Source organism: Sorex araneus, chromosome 2 (genome assembly GCF_027595985.1).
Source record: "Sorex araneus isolate mSorAra2 chromosome 2, mSorAra2.pri, whole genome shotgun sequence".
NCBI classification, from domain to species: Eukaryota; Metazoa; Chordata; class Mammalia; order Eulipotyphla; family Soricidae; genus Sorex; species Sorex araneus.
The window spans coordinates 202,582,997-202,604,409 of NC_073303.1; the positions used below are offsets into that span (position 1 = coordinate 202,582,997).

General features: G+C 48.0%; 1 protein-coding gene across 3 annotated transcripts in view; it reads right to left on the reverse strand.

Moving 5' to 3' along the window:
* The window catches only part of DSCAM (DS cell adhesion molecule), a 602,651-nt gene that overhangs the window by 167,523 nt on the left and 413,715 nt on the right, over window positions 1-21,413 (reverse strand). For all 3 annotated transcript variants that reach the window (XM_055127368.1, XM_055127369.1, XM_055127370.1), the window contains exon 11: window positions 16,105-16,278. In XM_055127368.1, the coding sequence (XP_054983343.1) occupies window positions 16,105-16,278 (174 nt within the window). The remainder of the gene's footprint in view (window positions 1-16,104; window positions 16,279-21,413) is intronic.

Here is a 21,413-nt window from a genome sequence, read left to right on the forward strand (position 1 = left end):
CTGTATCTCTGGGGATAGAACTCAATACCCTTTTTTTTTTTACTTTTTGGGTCACACCTGGTGATGCTCAGGGTTACTCCTGGCTCTGAACTCAGAAATTACTCCTGGCGGTGCTCAGGGGACGATATGGGATGCTGGGGATTGAACCCGGGTTGGCCGCGTGCAAAGCAAACACCCTACCCGCTGTGCTATCGCTCCAGCCCTTTTTTTGTGTGTGTCTTTTGGGTCACACCCGGTGATGCTCAGAGGTTACTCCTGGCTCTAGCCTTCAGGAATCACTCCTGGCAGTGCTGGGGACCATATGGGATGCTGGAAATCGAACCCAGGTCAGCCACATGCAAGGTGAACACACCACCTGCTGTGCCATCCCTCCGTCCCAACATCCCATTTTTTAGACTCTTGGCTTATGCACCGAGAGAACTGCAGAGAACAAAGCAGTGTCCACTCATTCCCAGCCAGAGACAGCCACTGTCCTGTGTGCGTTCTGCTCTGGAACCCCAGGACTGGGGGATGCTGAGGCACCTCATGCGCTGAGGACCCCCATCCATTGGTCCGTAATCTCAATGATCCGGGACCTTCCAAGGAGGGACATCTGGGTTCTTCCCTTCTCACAGTTGCAGAATCTGCAACTCCAAAATGCGTGGCACGTGACACAGACCACCCAGTCCCGGGGAGCCACCGGGCCCATCCTGGGCCATATTCCCGGGCCTTCCCCACAGAGATCCCAGTCAGAAGCTCCAAGGCACGGTCTGCCCGGGCCTCACTCTCTCTTTCAAACAAGAGGCTCCCGTTTTCCCACACCCTTTCCCTGCTCCCAGCTTTAGAACAGTGGGGCCTACAGTGAACAGCCAGCTGGGAGAGGACATCACTCCGGCCCTCAGCGCACGAGTGTGGAACCAGCCCCCGCAGAGATGCTCCAGGACGGGGCGGGACTCACTAGCCTGTGTGGACACACATGTGACCCCGGGGAGAGCAATGACACTACCATGTTGCTCCGTGGCAATGTCCTCAGTGACTCCTCCAATCCTCTGCAAGAAAACAGGAGTGGAGGCCTAGGGGGCCACGGAGCACAGGGGACATCCCCACCGGTGGCCTCCTATTGGCTCTGGCTCCATAACAACCCTCTGCAGGAAATGCCGTGCAGAAGCCCACCCATGCTGTTTAGGAAGCAGGGTGGCATGAGGGGGAACGCTCAGGCTTGGGAAAACAAGGGGCCATCGATCTCCTCTCCTACTTCATCTGAAGGATGCTAGGTAAGTGCCCATGATTCAGGCTAAACGAGCTCCCACTTTGACCTGTTGAAAGCACTTTCTCAACTCTAATGCCCAACACAGAGCCCCAGCCAGAGAGAAGGGAAGGAGGGTGGTGTCCATTTGGACGGACGACTTCGAAGGGAGAAAGTGGCAACAGCCCTGGGTGGATCCGACACCGCCTTCCCTGTGAGCCAGGGGAGAGGCACCGAGCTTGAACCACAGGGGACCTGAGCTGTTTGTGGTCTAAGAGTTGAACTAACCCCTTTGTGGTTTATGCAAATTTTCGGCTCAATGTACCCTGTCACTTCTTTTGTTGTTGTTGTTTTATTGAATCACTATGAGCTACAGTTACAAAGCTTTCATGTTTGAGTTTCAGTCATACACTGACCGAACACCCATCCCTCCACAAGTGCACATTCCCCACCACCAGTGTTCCTAGTATCCCCCGCCTCCCACCCCTTCACCCCTGCCTCTGTGGCAGACAATTTCCCTCATACTCTCTTTCTACTTTTGGGCATCATAGTTTGCAATACAGATACTGAGAGGCCATCATGTTTGGTCCTCAGTCTACTTTCAGCACACATCTCCCATCCCGAACAATTCCTTCAAGCATCATTGACTTAGTGATCCTTTCTCTATCCAGCTGCCTTCTCCCCCAGCTCATGAGACAGGCTTTCAACCATGGAGCAATATTCCTGGCCCTTGTGTCTACTGCCATTAGGTATCAGTCTCATATTATGTTATTTCATATTCTACAAATGAGTGCAGTCCTTCTATGTCTGTCCCTCTCTTTCTGACTCATTTCATTTAGCATGATACTCTCTATGCCCATCTACTTAGAAACAAATTTCATAACTTCATCTTTTCTAACAGCTGCATAGTACTCCACTGTGTAGATGTACCAAAGTTTCTTTAACCAGTCATCTGTTCTCGGGCACTCAGGTTGTTTCCAGATTCTGGCTGTTGTGAACAGAGCTGCGATGAATATACAGGTGCAGATGTCATTTCTTCTGTGCTTTTTTGCACCCTCAGGATATAGTACCCTCACTTCTTTTTTTTTTTTTTGCTTTTTGGGTCACCCCCGGCAATGCAGAGGGGTCACCCCTGGCTCTGCACTCAGGAATCACCCCTGGCGGTGCTCAAGGGACCATATGGGATGCTGGGATTCGAACCTGGTCGGCCGCGTGCAAGGCAAACACCCTCCCCGCTGTGCTATTCCTCCAGCCCCAGTACCTTCACTTCTTATGACAATTAAAAAGTTAGAGGATTTTAAGAAAAACCATTTGTTTTAAGAAAAGTAAAATCAAAACTCAGACCAAAGTATACCTCCCTGCATCCATCACCGCTCTATAGGTCTCGCCCACGTGAGACAGGTCACCTCGAGGTGTCCTCAGTGAGGCTCGCAGGGGGATGGGCCATGCCATGGCAATGGCTTCACGGGAGCCCGATTCTCAGGTCAGAGAGTTTTCACAGAAACGAAAATGGCCAAAACGGGGCCAAAGAGAGTCGAGGGTCCAAGGCGCCTGCTGTGTATATGGACAATCCTGGCTCTGCCAGGGGCCCCATGACGGAGGTCCCCCGAGCACCTCCAGGAGTGCTCTCTGTGCAGAGTCAGGAGTGAGCCCTGAGCCCCGCAGAGTATGGCCCCAAAGCAAATCAAAATGAAACAAGACTTCTCAACGCCCCCAGTGATGCATCAGAAGCATCCCTACCATCAGGCCGCACCCCACCATCGGGGCCCCCGGCGTGGGAACCCCCTCTCTGCAGGAAACGACCCATTTCTTCACCACGACTACAGAGATCTTTCGAGAACTTGAAGCCTGGCTCGGCCCCCGGTGGCTCCTGCTTCTCCTGCACATCCTAGAAGTGGCTCCTGGCAGGCCAGGCCAGTGGTTGGTGGTCCTGCTCCCAGTGACCTGCCACCAAGAACCCAGGGTCCAGCCCCAAGCGGAGACTCAGTCTCCAGCCGATGAGTTCCGTGACATGAGCACTACGCCACGCCACGCTGAGCCACGGCTGAGCCGCTGTGTCCCGCCACCCCGTTGCAAGGTGACCCGGGCCTGAGACTTTGTGGCTCTTTGCCCTTCAGATGGGTCTCCCCGGGGTGAGCTGGCTCACTGTTTCAGAGAGTTTGCCAAAGCCCCAGCTCTGCGCGGCCCCGTTTCGGTGGTCAGGCACTGGGCACCAAGCACAGACTCTCTGAGCCCCAGCTGTTTCCTATGAGCCTCGGTCCCCGGTGAGTTCTGAGTCCTGCTCCCTCGTCCTTCAGACAGGGCTGAGAAGAGCATCCGCGATTAGTGCGGGTCGATGCTGTGACGCTGGTGGGGGGTCTGGGCCAGCAAGCCTTAGGCGGGAACCACTGGATCGGTGTCGCTGAGTTCCCGCTGGCCAGGCCTTGGGCAGGACACACAGCCCCGGCCGCTGTGTGGGAAGCCAGCGAACGGGGAAGCGGACCTGAAGGGCTCTGGGGGGCCCTGGGCTTCATACCCAGGAAGGAGGAGGTGCAGCCACAAGCCCTCCCCGGGGGCTGGAGCAAGCAGCAAGCAGGCAGGCTGGGGCTAGGCAACCCAGAAAGAAGAGGCAGGAAACTGAGCACTCGAGTGGGCAAACTCGGGGCCCCTCCCGTCCTCGTGAGGGTTTCCTTCGGCTGCAACACGGGAGGGATGAGGTCCTAAATAGTGGTGCCCACGTGAAGTGAGAACCAAGTGACATGACTATTTCTGTTCTGTCACATCCAACTGCTGCCGTGGCAGCCACCTGGTGCACAGACCACAGCATAAGTGCTATCAAAGGCCTGGAAGCGATTTTCTAGAACTTTCTCCCTTTCAAGTGGCAGCAGGGCGGCTCCACCTCCCTTGAGAGAGTCCATCACTGTGGAAGCCACACCAGGAGGCTCTCTCCCCTGCTGCAGGTGGGGTGGGCGCTGCTGGAGAGAGAGCCACGTCCTCCATCCCTGCCCCCCAGCCCCTCTCTAAGGCACAGGCTGACCTGTGGCACCGTGCAGGGACTCTGGGGGTGGGGGGGAACGGGCACCTGCCAGGATGGTGGCTCTCCCTGGGTCCCTCCTCTCTGGGAAGTCCCTGTCAAGGGCCGTCACTGCTGAGAGGACAACGGGGCATTTCAGGACCTTCAGATGCTAAAAGATTCCTCGGACCTTCTGTGTAAGAGAAACGACTGTTCCTCAAGCTGGAAGCAACGAGGAGAGGACACGCTGGTCAGAGAGCAAGGACATCCCCGCTTTCTCCAGAGTGTCTGGGCCTCCAGGACGATGGCTTCGGGAAGAGATGGAGGAAACGGCCTGATTTGGGGGCTCCACCTGGGAGCCAGGGGGCCTCAGCATAGGATCAGGCAGAAGGAGCTAGTGTCGGCCCTTTCCGGGAGGAACGAAGAAGAAGACGTCATTTCCCGTTTCAGGCAGACTCTGGATCTGGAGCGGGAAGTGTCCCATGCTGGCAGCGGTCTTTTCTTTTTCCTTTTTGGGCTTTTTGAGTCACACTTGGCGATGCACAGGCGTTACTCCTGGCTCTGCATCCAGGAACTACTCCTGGCGGTGCTCGGGGGACCATGTGGGATGCTGGGAATGGAATCTGGTTCCGATGTGTGCAAGGCAAACGCCCTTCCTGCTGTGCTATCGCTCCAGCCCCGGGCGCAGTCCTTGGACTAAGCATCAGTGCCCAACCCCTCAGGAAACCTTTGGAGGCGTAACATCGTAGGTACCTGGCTTGTTGTGTCTGGGTCCCCCAGAAGAAGTCAAGAGAGCAGGACCAGGGGTGAGACTGTCTCTAATGCACACACAGAGCCCCCAATCTCTGCCAGCAGACCCACAAAGACCCAAATCTGAAGACATTTGACGCATAAGCACAAACGCCCCAAGCTTAGCTATTTGGAATTAAAAAAAAAATAAATTATGGCTCTGCCGATGTAAAGTAACAAGTAGGAGACTAATATCAAAAGACAATAGAAATGAAGGCCAGGAGGACGGTCCTTCGTTGGAAGTTGCCACAGTGAGGGGAGGGCAGTTAGTCAGAGGTGAAGATGAAGGTGGGAAATGACCGCCCTGGACGGGAACCTGGTGCTGAGAAGAGGGAACGTGACACACAGGATGCCCCTTTCAGTAACCACGCTGCAAGCCACAGGGCCGAAAAAGGAAGAAGGAAAAGTGTCTGTCGGAGAGGCAGACCTGGGGGGTGCGGGGGGCGGGGAACTGGGGTCATCGGTGGAGGGAAGTGGACACAGGCGAAGGGACGGGTGCTCAAACACTGTCTGACCGAAACTCGGTCATGAACAATTTTGTGGCTTTGTATCTCACTGGTGATTCAACTTTGAAAAAGTTACTGGGTCTCCCAAGTGGTGATCAGGGGACTCTGGGCAGGGGTCCCTCCCAGTGACATGTGGCCACCCTGACTGTGATCAGTGCTAGGGTTCAAAGTGTCTCAGGCCTTGAGGTGCCCAAGTCAACCAGGGCCACCAGGCGGTGCTCGAAGACCCGGAGTGCCAGGGCTCCAACCCCGGCTGGTCCCTGCGAATCAGGAGCCCTGCACTGTCGCCAGGGCACCCTGCCGGCTGCTCTCCAAGGCAGTCAGTCAGTGTCTGCCGCAGCTCTGTCCATTTCAGGGGCTCATCTGCAGGGTCCCCATCATCGGAGACTTGCGGTTACACTCCCACCTGTCCCAGTGGGAGGGAAAGTACTGCTCCCCCTCACCCCCAAATCAAATGCCTGAGCTGGAGCGTCTCTGTCCCCACCCATCTGCCTGCTCCCCTCCACTTCAGATGCTGTAGCCGTCCTAACCTTCTAAGTGGCTGCCTTTGGAGGTAGAACTTTTAGGGGGTAATTAAGACTAAATTGTGTTGGGGGCTGGAGCTATATAGTACAGTGGGTGGGGCATTTGCTTTGCACGAAGCCGACTCAGGTTCAATCCCTAGCACAGCCAGGAGTGATTCCTGAGTGCAGAGCCAGGAGTAACCCATGTACATCACTGGGTGTGACCCAAAAACCAAAAAAAAAAAAAAAAAAAAGACTAAATCCTGTCTTAAGGTGGAATTCTGGTCTGATGAACAGTGACCTGACAGAGGAAGAGATTCTCTCTCCCCTCCCCCTCCCTCCCCTTCTCTCCACTTCTCTCTCCTGCATATACATGCCCTTGTTTTTCCAAGACAAAGACAAAGGCTGGGAGAAGACAGCCATCTGCAAACCAGGAAGGAACATCTCATCTGGGTTGAATTTGCCACCACCTTAATCTTGGCTTTGGCCTCCAGTGTGGGAAATTCTCCTGACCATAACCCCAAGGTGGGGACAGTCCTCTGGGAGAAACAATTTAGGCCTCAGAATACAGTGGGCTGCACTCGTGCACCCAGGAAAGAACAGAATAAATGAGGAGCAAATGATGGCTGCATGTGAATGTGCCCTCGGGGGGACTTCCGAGGCCACTGCTCATTCCACATCAATCTGAGGGTATTGCAGAGTGCCCCGGTCACCTCCTCCTCGACAGGTGATGGGCGTGGAGAGCAGCCTCTCTGCTGGCGGGCCTGGGAGCATCACGTGGGAGGGAGGGAGACGACACTCATCTCTCTTGCTTCCTGCTGCCTCCTGGGGCTAGGTCTCCTCTTGGCCTGGAGTGTCACCTGGTCTCAGGTCTTTGGAATGGGATTGGGATCCAGGGTGGGGCTTCTGAGCCTCTTGCTTGCACACAGCAGGTCACGGAAACGCTTTGCCTCTATGATCACGGATGGCAGGTCATGGAAACACTTTGCCTGTATGATCACAGATGGCAGGTCATGGAAACACTTTGCCTCCATGATCATGGGAACCATGTCCTTTTATTAATTAATTAATTAATTAATTTTGGTTTTTGGGTCACACCTGGCGATGCACAGGAATTACTCCTGGCTCATGCACTCAGGAATTACTCCTGGCGGTGCTCGGGGGACCCTATGGGATGCTGGGAATCGAACCCCGGGTCGGCCACGTGCAAGGCAAATGCCCTACCCACTGTGCTATTTCTCCAGCCCTGAACCATGTCCTTTTAATAGAAATTTCTTCCACTCAGGCTCTCCTTGCCGAGAGCTTGGACCTGGTCATTCCCGTTTTGCTCCTGCTCTTTCTGTGCTAAGTAGGTATTTAGCACTTCATGGTCTGGCTCTTGTAGTAGTCTCCTTCCTGCCTTTTGGCTTCTATTTCTATTCCACTCACTCCACTCCCATTCGTCTTGCATAGAGAGAGATGTTAATTACGTTTTCATAAACACTTCCTTGATTACATTTTCTCTGCTTTCAATGGCATTTAACATCTTCCACAAGTTGACAGTAAATTACACACACTCCCTTTTCCAGCTACCACATTTGATGTTTCCCAGCCTTGAGCCTCTGATTATTTATTTAGTCTTCCCTCAGGATGTTCCAGATGTCAGAATGCCTTCCCCATCATCCCACTTGGCTCTGCTCTTTGAATCCGGCTAAGACTTTCATCAGCAGTTCCAAGGACACCTCCTCTGTGAAACATTTATTAATGTACTATGTAAAAATAGTGGCTACCTCCTCTTAAGTCCCCTGGGAATTGCCTACATGGTCTGTGTGAGATGACACCCGTGGTCTGTGATACAGAACACTGCCCCTTGCTCCCAAGGGATTTTTAGCTCCCCAACATATGAGTTCCAGGCTCAGAGACCCCAATGCACTATCAAGATAAGCACGTTGCAGATGATGATTAGCTAGATCATGGGGAGGTTGATAGGTGGATGGGTAGATGTACAGATGAATGGATGGGTGGAAGGATGGATGGATGGATAGCTTGATGGGTCGATGAATGAAGTTTTGGGTGGGTAGATGGTTGGATGCATAGGTAGGTGGATAGACTGATGAGTAAATGGATGGATGAGTGAATGGGTGGGTAGATGGAAAGATAGTTGGAGGGATGGATGGATGGATAGATGGATGGATGGATGGATGGTGGATGGGTTGATGTATGGTTGGATTGACTGATGAGCGAGTGGGTGGATATGTGAGTGGGTAGGTGGGTGGATGAACGGAAAGATGGATGGATGAATATATGAGTGGGTAGACAGGTGAGGGTGGGTCTATAGGAAGTGGATTGATGGATAGACGGAAATTTAGATGGATGAATGGGTGCGTGGATAGCTGGATGTCTAAGAGGCTGAATGAAAGGATGGGTGAATGGGTAGGTTGGTGGATGGATGTATGGGCAGATGGATGGTTGGATGGATGAGCAGAACTGAGTGGGTGGATGGACTCATGGATCAGTCAAAATAATCCAGTAAAAAAAAAGTCATTTTTAGGTTCCAGAATCTGTGAAGTCACTTCAATGATCAGAATCCCAACCTTTCCCCTAGAAGCCAAGATCTCTTGATTCTAATTTTCTGGGAACTGGGGGTGGGGTAGGTGTGTTTTAGTCTCCTAGCCTCACTGTGATGGACCTCTAAGTCTCTCTTCATTTCATCCCAAGCTTCACTCTCTCAGTCACATATATACGTGCCCCCTCCCCTCTACCCGCACCCTGAGCAGTGGCCCTGAGCCTCACTCACCAGAGTGACAGGTGACCCACATCTTCTGGGGTTCATTTTCTATTTTCTGTTTAGGGTGGATGGCCTCTCATCCCACCACTCTGGGGCCATTCCCTGGGCCTGGCGGAGCTATTGCTAATATCCTCGGGTACTTCCACCGCCTTCAAATCACAGAAGCTCAGAGGGAAAGGTGGTCATGCAGGACTCTTGACACTTCCTCATGGAAGGACCAGAGCAAACGAACAAGTCACAGAGGAAAGGAAGACAATGGACCAAGTGGTTTTCCTGAGTGCTGAAAGTTAAGTATTTGGGTTGGGAAAATGCCTTGGTGGGCTGGAGCAAATGCTTTGCATGCAGAAGGCCAAGGTTTCATCCTTGGCGCTGTGTGGTGTCCTGAGCACTGAAATGGGGGTCATAGTTTAGCAATTCTGAGTGTGGCCCAAGAATCAATAATCAATAATAAGTCTTTAAGGAAGGAGGTTTGGGAAGTAGTGGATTTTGGGTGGAGTGACTTGGTTTCTTAGGGAAAGGGACCGGGGACACAGAGACACAGTGTGTCTGTGTCTGCAGTGAACTTCCTTATCCCTAATTTCTTAACTGTACAGGAGTGAAGGAAGGAGTGAAGGAGCAATTTAACAAGGCTGGTTTCACGCACAGCATCTGTAAACAAAGTACGCGGGGGAAGAGGGAACGCATAAAGGATCAACTGTGTCGTGCAGCTGGTGCCACTAATGACAAGTGGTCAGTGCTGGTGCTGAAGGTCCTTTAGTTCACACTGTCCATGGTCAGGAGAGGTGGTGTGGCCCTTGGAGCAGGTCCTGACTTCAGGAGGGAGAACCTCATTCCTTGTTCCCACCTGAGTTTGACATTTACATGTAGCTGTTTTTCTTGGTTCGTGCCTCCATGGACGTAGCCCTTGTTTCCCGGGTCCTTTACAAGGTGAATTACAAGAACATGTCAACTCCTGGTGCCACCGTCTGTGTTAATTAAGCCACAGTCAAGTGTGAGCCACTGGTGGAACATGCTTGCGTCATCATGTTAAAAATCAAAGGTATAGGGTGGTCATGGAGAAGGGAAATGAGAAACAAGAGAGCCAGGATTTTTTTTCTGTGCTCACGCGCGCGCACATGTGTGTGTGTGAGTACTCAGATAAGCACTAGTGATCCTCTTTGATAAAAGCAATTTCCTATTTGCAAACATCATGCAAAGTGACCCCGTGGCTGCGGTGGAGGAAGATAACGGAGAGGGTACCACCAGTGTGTCTGAACACGCACATCAGCATCCTCCAGATATGCCACCAGACCAGCAAAGCCAGTCTCCTAGACAGCAGGAGTGATCACTGCATTCTCAACAACCACAACTTTGTCCTGGCTCCATTTCCTCCCCGAGAAGGGGCGAGGATTATGTCATGAGGGTTCCCAACAGTACACGTCTCTGCTTCCAGGTGTGCGGTGTTACCACACCACTCCCACCACCAGAATGCCTGCATCTCTCCACCGCCGTCCCGTCCCAGGTCCCTTCTCATCTGCAACCCCCTGGGCAGACTCAGCTCCATGGGCAGGGTCCTGGGGTTATGCTGCACACCTGACTGAGACGGTCTGGGCTGTGCCCTCTTCCCGACTCCCGGGGCACAGCACAACCTCCTGAAGTTCCCTATAGGCGCAGCAAGGGGTCGGGGAGCACCTTCTCCTATAGGTGCATGCCACTGTGGTGTGAGCCCCGGTCTCCTCACACACCCACCGTTGTCGGCGCGTGGCCTGTTTCTGAAGAGGCCTCAGTGATATACCCAATGATAGAACTGACCCCTGGCCAGCAGCGTTCACTCCAGAGCCAAGTTGGGCATGTCCCACCCTTTCCCCCAACACCTACAACAGGAGAGCAAGCCTGGGACGTGCCATTCCCAACAGCCTCAACTCGAGAGGTGCAGTGCCCCCTGCTCAATATGTTCCCCTTCACACGGTCTCACCCCTGTGTGTGGCTGGTGACTGTGGACATCAGACATTCATGGACAGGAGGAGAGTGGCCAGGGAATGCCAGCTCAGCGACTGCCTGGCACATGGCAGAATGCACTTGCCATGTTCGCAGTGAGTGAGAGAGCAGGCGGCCGCCTTTGAAACTCATTGGCGTGCACTGGTGAGCCTCCCCACTGCCTACCATCCTTCCTCCCAAGAGAAACAGACTCACAATAACAGACTTAGGAAAAATAGGAGCTCAGACTCCACAAATAAAAGGGCAAAGTGAAATAGCTTCTTGAAACGAGCATTCAACATTTAAAACTGTGGGGAAAAAATAGCATAATAGCATATTACTGTGCCAAGTAGAGAAAAATATACACCTCTCCCAATGTCTTAACTTTTCTCTTTTTTATTTGTGTAGGGGAGGTGTTGGGTCACATCTGGAAGTGCTCAGGACTCATTCCTGGCTATGTTCTCGGGAAACATGATGTAGTTTGAGGAATTGAAACTGGGTTGGTGGCATGCACGGCATATGCCTTAACCTCTGCTCTATCTCTGAGACTCAACATTTTAGAAGACATCAGAAAATGCAATTACAATGATAATTTTCTGGATGTGAGGATTTCAAGATGGCAGTGGTTACCACAATAATTCTGTAAATGATATGAAATATCCTATTTCCTTCCCATACACTTATGAAATAGATGAAAGTTTGAAAGAAACAACACGAGAGTCAATAAAGTTTTGGGCAAGAGTAGAAGAGAGGATGCTGGGTGTGGAAAGTGTGTGAAAAATTTGCCCTACCATCGCTTTGTTGTGGATATTAAAGAAATTGTCAGATACAATCAACTAAATGCATGATGGGAGTATGGGAACCGAGTCAATTTAGTGCAAAGGTATCCACAAGCGGTTCGGGTCTGATCACAGCAGGAAGAGTTTATTCTTTCTCTGGCACAGACCATCTACAGTCCAAATATTCATCCCATCACTTAATTCTCATAGCTCCAGAAATTATACAGGATGATGCCGACTCACAGAGGCAGACACGGGGATTGCCCAGGTCAGAGAACTTTTTTTTTAAATTGAATCACCATGAGAAGATACAGTTACAAAGCTTTCATGTTTGAGTTTCAGTCATATGATGATCGAACATTCATCCTTCCACCGGTGCCCATTCTCCAACCACCATGTATGTGTACACCATCACTTTTCCACATCCAGCACCAGTATATCCCAGCCCCCTCTGCAAACTCCCCCTGCCTTTGTGGCAGACAATTTCCCCCATACTCTCTACTTTGGGGCATTACGGATACTGAGAGGCCACCACGTTTGGTCCTTTATCGACTTTCAGCACACATCTCCCATCCCTTAAATCCTCCAATCATCATTGACTTAGTGACCCCTGCTCTATTCCAGTTGCCTTCTCCCCCAGCTCATTAGGCAGGCTTCCAACTATGGAGCAATATTTCTGGCCCTTGTGTCTACTGTCCTTGGGTGTCAATCTCCTATGATGTAATTTTGTATTCCACAAATGAGTGCAGTCATTCTATGACTGTCTCTCTCTTTCTGACTCATTTCACTTAGCATAATACTCTCCAAGCCAGGTCAGAGAACTTGATCCCACTTGTAGAAACAAATAAGTATTAAAACCAAGTCATCACACTTCTAAATCATAGGCTGAACAAATGGCTAAGCAAGTCCATGAGAAGTTTCTACGTATTACGTATTACAAAAATAGCTCTCTAGATATAATTCCCATACCTTAAAATTTGTTTTCAAGTATACAGTTCAGTAAAATTAGATACATTGACAGAATGATTCACCCATCACCTCCATTTATTCCAGAATCTTTATGATCCCAAATAAAATCTCATCCCTCTCAGAAATCTCTCCCCATCACTGAATGCTGAGCAACTTTGTGTATCCGTGGATTTGCCCTGTAGGAGGTTTCCCATCTGTAGACTCACGGGATAACTGTGTCTATGTTTCTAGCACCTACAGAATGAGCTGGGGACCGTCCCACTGCAGAATGCAGCAAAGCCTGCAGCTGTCAGGGGACAGGAAGCTCTTCCATTGTGCCACACCTACTACATCTTGTTACCCATTTAGCAGAGAGGGGCATTTGGACCACTTCCGTTTTCTAACTCTTCTGGATACACTGTGATGAAATATATTATGGGCACTGTCTGTCACATGCAAGTATAAACATCCATACTCCTAGGCTGGGTTCTGGCTGGGCACGTGTTTTCATTTCTCTGGGTACGGAATCGGGAAAGGAAAGAACGAGTCCTTCAGTGAGTCTCTGTTCAGCTTTAGGAGGAACCGAGCCTCTGGCCCACTGTGACTTGCCATGTCATCTTCCGCCAGTGTTTGGTGTCTAGATGTTCCAAACATTCTGGGGGGCACTGAGTTCTGGTCACTGTGACTTCCCATGACATCCTCCACATGTGTTTAGATGTTCCAACCGTTTTACATCTTCACCGCCTCTGTGGCTGTCTTCGCTGTAGCCACGATGTGGGTGGGATGCAGTAGCTTATGGTTTTGATTTACGTTTCCCAAATGACTAAAGTTATGAATGTACAAGGTGGCCTTTCACTTACTTTCTTCGGTAAATCTCTTTTGAAAATCTTTGTTCTGTTTTGATGTGGATTGCCCACGACTTTATTACTGGAAGGCAAGAGTTGTGTGCATACAAGTGCCCTGCCAGATATTTAGTTTAGAGATGCTTTCTCCATATTTCTAGGTTGTATTTTCATTTTCCTCAATGCACAAACTTAAATTTTATAAACTTTGGATGGTGCCTTTTTTCTTTATTTTGCTGATGCTCTGGGCATCCCAGCTTAGAAATGATGGCCTTGCCCATAAACATAAAGGACTCTTGAGCTGGAAGAGGGGCACGTTATCCCTGTAAAGGGTCCCTGGGCTGAGCACAGGTTCCGGAGGACGTGTGTGCATCTCTCAGAGGCGGCCGCTTGAAACATAGGGCTCACCGGGCAGCCTCGCCCTTGCCAACGCTCTGCCTTCCTTCCACTTCTTGCCTCCAAACACATGGCTTCCTTGCTCCTCAACCTGCACCTGCTGTTCCCTTTCCTCGGAACTCTCTCCCCGGACACGACCCCGCCCCCCATCCTTTTCTGGGTGCAATTCTCCAAGGAAGCGTCCACTCTCTTTCACGGAATCCGTGCTGCAGGAACAGTTCCTGACACTAGGGGACGCTCGTGGTATGCAGCTGAACGGCCGGCGGGAGCCAAGGCAGGCTTCTTGGCAATGCGGCAGCCGGGGACACAGAGATGAGGACCAGTGGGAGGCAGGTGTGTGGGTGCCCCTAGGAGGAGGGGACAGCCAGCCCAACACCCCGGTCAGGGACCAGGGACCAAGGGAGAGGAGGCAACTTAACTACGGAACCTAATAGCGGCTGGAAGGACAGAACCTCCCCGTGGCTGAGCGGGCCCTCGGGGGGAAGGAAGGGCGGCAGCAACCCCACAGAGGGGACAGACTTTCTTCCCTGGATGACCACTCTAGGGCTGGTCTTATTTTCATCGATTTAGGTTTTTTTTAGTATACTTGTTGGTGTCATTTCCGAACCTTTATGAGTAGCGGGTATTTCACGTTCTCACCTGGTGGTCCTGGCCCAGAAAATCATCATTTCTCTAGGTTTGTTCTCTAGATGCCTCTCTGCACATTTGTCCATCCAGTGCACCGCTGGCTGTGACCAGAGCTAAGCGCTAATTCACCTGCTCAGGTGAACCTGGGACATGGGACTGAGCAGGAACCAGACAAGGCACCTCTTTCTTATGCACAAAATTAGTATAAGGGGCCAGAGAGATAGTCCAAGGGTTGGGCACCCGCCTTGCACATGCACGAACGTGGTTTGACCCCCAGCACCATTTATGTTTCCTTTTGCCCCTAAAGCACTGCCAGGCTCACAACTGAACACAGCCAGGAATGAGCTCTGAGCACTGGGGGCTGTGACCCCTTCCAAAAAAAGCTAAAACCTGCTATAAAGGTGAACAGGTCTCCTGTCTGGCCAGTGGCATTTAAGGAGACGTCCTGGTGGAATTTGAGGGAAATCTTCCTTAGTCTTTCATTTTTCTGTTTCTCTGCTCAGGGCTTACTCCTGGATCTGAGCTCAGAGATCACTCTTGGCAGTGCCAGGGATACAACCCAGGTTAACCACATGCGAGGCAAGTGCCTCACCCACTCTACTTGGTCTGATCCAATTTATATACATTTATAATGTTCAATTCCACTTTGGATTTATGCTATGCATACAAGCTTTCACATCCATCCAAATCAGCTCCTTTAAAGTAGAACACGTAGAAGCCCAAATTATTAGTTATGCACCAAACTTACTTCAGATTAAGCCTATTTCATAATAATAATTTTTCCACGATAAACATGAGTAAAAATATAACTTGATACCTTCACTGTTCCTTGGAAATAATGGACCTAAATAGATAGAATCTTTATAAGGGAGTATGGATACTAATTTTTGCATAGTTGGCCTTTATCCCACACACATGCGCCATTGAAATTCACTTTTAAATCATCTCATTTTAATAAATGACAGACAGAGGCCTTTCCAATCAATCAATATCACAATTAAAATGAGAGAGAGGAAACCTGAACAAAACCTGTAGTCAGGAAGGATTCCTGGCTTCCCCAACAGCACATCAGATAAAGGGAGAGAGACATCATTCGTTCACTGTGAGTTAGGCACACCTCCACGTGCTAAGCAACACTTTCTTGGCAGGAGTTGGTCCATTTGACACGTCTCTCTGGAGGGTTAGTTACGGAAGTATGAAAACTTCCGTAACTAACGGAAGTTTTTTAAATTTCATAAAAAGATGCCCCTTTCCTATAGCCTGGGTCAGCAACACAGACCCTAACGTAGTACTGGGTGTTTCAGTCTTTTTATAATTGTTTGGTTTTATAACAAAGTTTTGCTTGATTGGTTTCATAAGGACCTTCGAGAGGAAATCTATGAACATACCAGCTTGTGAGTCATCATATAAAGAACATGGGCCTTTGAAAGGAATACACTGGAGAGCAACTACTGATCTACCCCAGAATAAAATCAACAGATTACAAATACGGGTGCTAATGGTAGAGAGCTCGGTATCTGCTAGGTTGCTCAGAATCTGTGCCAAATAGCCCTCAGAACCCAAGGGATCTTCTGGGCCCAAATCTCAGACACGGGAGCGCGTGCTCATGACAACCGGTTGGTTTGATTTGGTCACATCTTCTATTCTATTTCTAAGGCAAACCTTAGATTCAGCAAACCCCTATTTTGTTTTTGAAACAGATGGACAGGGAGACCATTGAAAACCTCAGCCCCAAAGACCTAGTTAGGTAAAACGAAGGATTCTTCTTCCTTACTTTTAACCGTGAGGTACATGGACTTGCTGACGTCTGCGCCCACGTCATTGCTGACCTTGCAGAGGTAGTAACCGCTATCTTCTTCCACAACATGCTTGATCAACAAAGACCCATTACTCAGGACCTGAATTCGGCCATTCAGGGCGATCGGTTGGAACTGGGGAACCCCAGCACCTGGAACAGAACATAAAGGAGAAATAATGACACCAACGGAATAGATATGGGGACACAGTAGACACAAATTCTCCCATATTAATTCTCCCCATTAATTAAAAGATGCCACAGGGCATAGGAGACAGTCACCACCTACACCAAGACCTTGTCTTTTGCTGCTGCTGTTGTTGTTTTTTCTTTTTACGTGGAAATTCTAATTTGGAGAAAAATATGTTCATTGAAAATACAAGATTTCAAACCAAAATAAGGAATAAAAAAAATCTTCCAGAGAGTTTCTACACAAAAAGACAGATTTGTTGCATGTTAAGAAGCTGATAAATTACTCAAAGAAATCACAGGAGAATAATTATAGAAGTAGATACCACCAGGGGTAGTAAATTTCTTGTGTTCTCATGGATTTCACATGAATGTAAACACAGAATGCTCCGGAGACATGGCATTTGGACAGTTCACTGCATGCACCCACGGGAGGCGAGACTTCTTACAAGCAACCTCTTTATTCTAGTCTACAAACACAATGCTCATAAACATTATTTGTGTTATTAAAATAAATAAGTCAAATCATTGCACTCAGCTAGAATGCATTAACACCATTGCTCCCAGTTTCTTCTATCAAAAAAAGACAATGGTATTATATATTGGTATATATGATTCAAATGGGAGATCTATAGAAAACTATTTTTTTATTCTTTTATTGAATCACCATGTGGAAAGTTACAAAGCTTTCAGGTTTAAGTCTCAGCTATACAATGCTCAAACACCCATCCCTTCACCAGTGCACATATTCCACCACCAAGAATCACGGTATACCTCCCCGCACCACCTCCCCAGTCCCCCACCCTGCATGTGTAACTGGTAAATTTCACTTTACTTTCACTTTACTTTGATTACATTCAATATTTCAACAAAAAATTCACTCATTGATTTGGAGTTTCTGCCCCCTAAAGTTGACCTGCTGAAAAGAAAGCATTTGATAATTTGTTAGAAAGCATTTGATAATTTGTTTAGAAAACTATTTTAAAAGTACAGTTTTGGGGAAATAACGTAAGATCAAGGGCCGAGGAGCTTTCCGGGAAGATGGTGATTTGGATGAAGCTGTCTTAAGAGCTTTCCCACACCACCTTCCTGGGGACAGTGGGTCTGCATAGGAGGTGTCGATGCAACCCTTGGGAGGTTGATGAGACTTTGATCTTCTCTGAAATAGGTTGGATTTCCAGCAGGGGCCGGGAGAAAGCCTTGGGTGCTGACCAACCCCATCTTCCTGTGGGAAGCTCGAACTGTGAACCAAATAAAACTCTGCGGCAGATGGTTCAAGAGCCTAGACTGGAGCGGCTCAGGCATCATGCTGGGCAAGTAGGAAGCTTCAAACTCTACATCTGAAGACCTGAGACTGGAAGACGCTTCTCCCAGTGCCCGCCCCCCACGTAAACAGGCCATTTGCCCATTGCTTCCGTTTACAGCATCAAAGGCTGGCTGTGTTCTCCTGTGCCTTATATCCGCTTTAGTTATCTCAGCCACCAAAGAGATAAAATAAGTTAATAAGGCGTTATAAATATTGAATAAGGACCTGCAGAGTTCCTAAAAGAGGTTTTTTAAAGACCAAAATAAAATTAGAACACATTAAAGATTGAATTAAAAAGTCTATTCTTGCTAGGGATGAAGAAAAGCAAAATGATGTCACCTTCTCTCTAACAATGCCAAAAATAGAAAACACAAATCATTCTATTCCTTGACAGGCTCAAAACTCTGAAGAGTCTTACACTGGGTAAACTTGGTGGCAAAGAGTTAAGGACACAATAAGAAATTCACACAAGGTAATAATGCCCAAGGTAATAAATACAAGGTAATAAATCTTTTCAAGCTTTAAGAAAAGATGAAATCGCGCAATTAGGCACGATGTGTATGAAAGTGGAGGGTTGAGTGCAGTCAGCAGGAGAGAGACAGACACAGAATGGTCTCTTTCATATGCGGGATACAAGGAAGCACTGTGAGAGATCAACAAACCATCAAAGGCAATAGAGCCTGAGCACTGGTCTATAAAACTGAGTTTACCTAGGGTGGTGGGGGTACCTAGAGGGCCTGGACGGGCGCCTGGGATGATGGCGAAGGGAGGTGGATGCTCTGACGGTGGGGTGATGGTGTTTGAATGTTCTATGCATGAAATTTCTATCATTCGCAGTACTAATAAGTCACGGTGCCTCAACAAAACTGGAGGAATAAAGAGCACAGTAAGGATATATGGGAGCATGAAAACAATCTCTATTTGGCAAAGTCCAGGAGGAGAGGGTCCAGGTTAAAATCAGGTAAGAAGCAAAGAGATATATCCCTCACCTCAACTGCTTCTGTGTTTTCAAGCACAAGGACAGATTCCATAAAATGTTGTGAGACACAAATGAAAGTGTTTTTTTTTTATGGCCAGAGAATAGTTCATGAACAGAGTTGTGGTATGGAACAGAAGTTTTGTAATAATAATTATTTATATTTTTAAAAGTCTTGGAGCATTTAGGAAGAACATTAAAACAGAATAGAAGAGAGGGATAAATAACATGACACAGATGAAGGTTTCCTTAAACAAGTCAAACAGCAGATGGTGATGGGAAGAGAAAGAGCTAGTGAACATGAAGCTTGGTCAACAGAAATTCTTGAACATAAAATGAAAAGCTCAAAAGAGCGAAAATCACAGAGTAGATGATCCGAGAGTTCTGGGGCAACATCAAACATTCTAAAATTAAGCAACTAGAGTCCCAGAGAAGAGAAAGAGAAAGGGCAGATGAACCCTATAGCAAACACAGAGAACTTTAATAGGGACGTCCAGTTAGACTTTTTGACATTTATAGAAGTATGAATCCAACAATAGAATATTAGTGTCAATATACTTAGAATATTTATCAAAAGATATAATATTGCAGGCCAAAACAGAAATTTTAATAAATTTTGTAAAAATAGTGTATTTCCATTGCAAAAAATATTGAAATCAATAATCAGAGTATTTCTAGAGAGCCCTCAAATATTCTAAGGTTAAAAAAACACTTCCTAAGGGGTTTTACTTTCTAAATAATTTATGATTCAAATAAGAAATCATCAAAATCATCAAAGTAATAAATATTTGTATGCATATCTAAGTGACTAATAACAAAAACATATCAAAATTTGTGTGATTGAGCTATAATGAATGCTTTATTTAATAAAAAGAGGTCATAGATCTGTGACTTAGTTCACCTTAAGAAGCTCTTAGATTGAATTATTGAGGGTTTGCCGGGGGCAGGCTCAAGGGGTGGTCTGGGAACTTGGAGACAGGGGGGGAGGGAGGGTGTCATGGTGGTGGGACTGGTGTTGGAGTATTGAATGCCTGTAGCAAATACTCATGAACAATTTCGTAAACAACAGTGTTTATATAAAGTGTAGGGGAAAATTACAGATGTAGTCCTTACCTATTTCATGGAAAGTCCAAAAGTAACACAGAATTTCTCTAAAAGTTTTATTAAATCAATGAGCAATGGGACAACAGTGCTACAGAGCTACAGAATAATATACTATAGCCAAGTGAGCTTTTCCCACAGAAATACTAGGTTGGTTTAAAATCTTAGTCAATGGAGTTCGCCTTATGACGTATAAACAATGACCTACAATAGGATCACTTCAATAAGTATGAAAAGGGAATAATTGGGTTTGGGTGGGGGTCACCCCAACAGTGACCAGTAAGCCTGGAGGTCCATCTGGTGATTCTCAGCCAGGTGTGGGGTTGAGTCGCAGAGCCCAGGGATGAGGGGTGCAGCCCCCAGAGCCGGGATGACCTCGTCACCCCGGCGGTACCTGAGACAGGAATAAATAATTTGTAGAACTCAACATCCATTACTGAGACTCATCAAAACTAGGAGCAGAATCAAATAATCAGATAAACTGGAAAGGCTTCTGACAACTCTGACAACTCACATTACTTCAGATTGTGGAAGAGAGAATTATTCTCCACCAAAGATCAATTAAAACTGATGCCTGGTCTTTTACTTTCATTCAATATTTTTGAATAGGATATTCTAGCAAAAAGAATCACTGTCTCACTGTCACTGTCATCACATTGCTCATCGATTTGCTTGAGCGGGCACCAGTAACATCTCCATTGTAAGACTTGTTACTGTTTTTTGGCATATCGAATATGCCACAGGTAGCTTGCCAGGCTCTGCCATGAGGGCAGAATGCTCTTGGTAGCTTGCTGGGCTTTCTGAGAGGGATGGAAGAATTGAACTCAGGTCAGCCGCATGTAAGGCAAACACCCTACCTGCTGTGCTATCACTCTAGTCTCTATCTGAGCTTCCTTAAGGGTGATTTTTGTCAAATTCCTTTTCTTTTGTGAATGGACCATTTCTTTCTTCTTTTTATGTAATGATGCCATGTTAAACTGACATTATGATTTCCACCCCTCTCCTCTTCCCAGGGCTGCTGGAGATTGAACTCAGCACCTCATTCTTAGAATGCAAGTACTGCACTGCTGAATTACTCTCCCAGCCCTACGCCAGCATTGTAAATGTGAGTGTTGGGCTGGAGCCAGCACAGCAGGGAGGGTGTTTGTCTTGCACGCGGCCAGCCCAGGTTTAATTCCTCCGACCCTCTCAGAGAGTCCAGCAAGCAAAAAGAATAAGACTAGAAAATAAAATGAAGTGCGTATGTGTGAGAAAAAGAATGCAGCACTGTAGCACTGTCGCCCAGTTGCTCATTGATTTACTCGAGCGGGCACCAGTGATGTTTCCATTGTGAGACTTGTTACTATTTTTGCATATTGAATACATCACGGGTAGCTTGCCAGGCTTTGCTGTGTGGGTGGGATACTCTCGATAGCTTGCCAGGGTAGCTTGCCAGGCTCTCCGAGAGGGAGAGAGGAATCAAACCCAGGTCGGCCGCATGCAAGGCAAACACCCTACCCACTGTGCTATCTAGCTGAATAAATAAAAATAATTATTTGCAAATATTATCAAAACTGCAATGCTAGAGTTAATTAACTTGCATCCGTAATAATTTTAGCAAAGTCAGGAATACATCAATAGCCAATTTTAATGTTCATTTTATTTTTGTGCCTCAGTAAGATGCTATGTTTCAAAATGAAATTTGCATCAAAACATGAAGCAGACATACATAGAAGA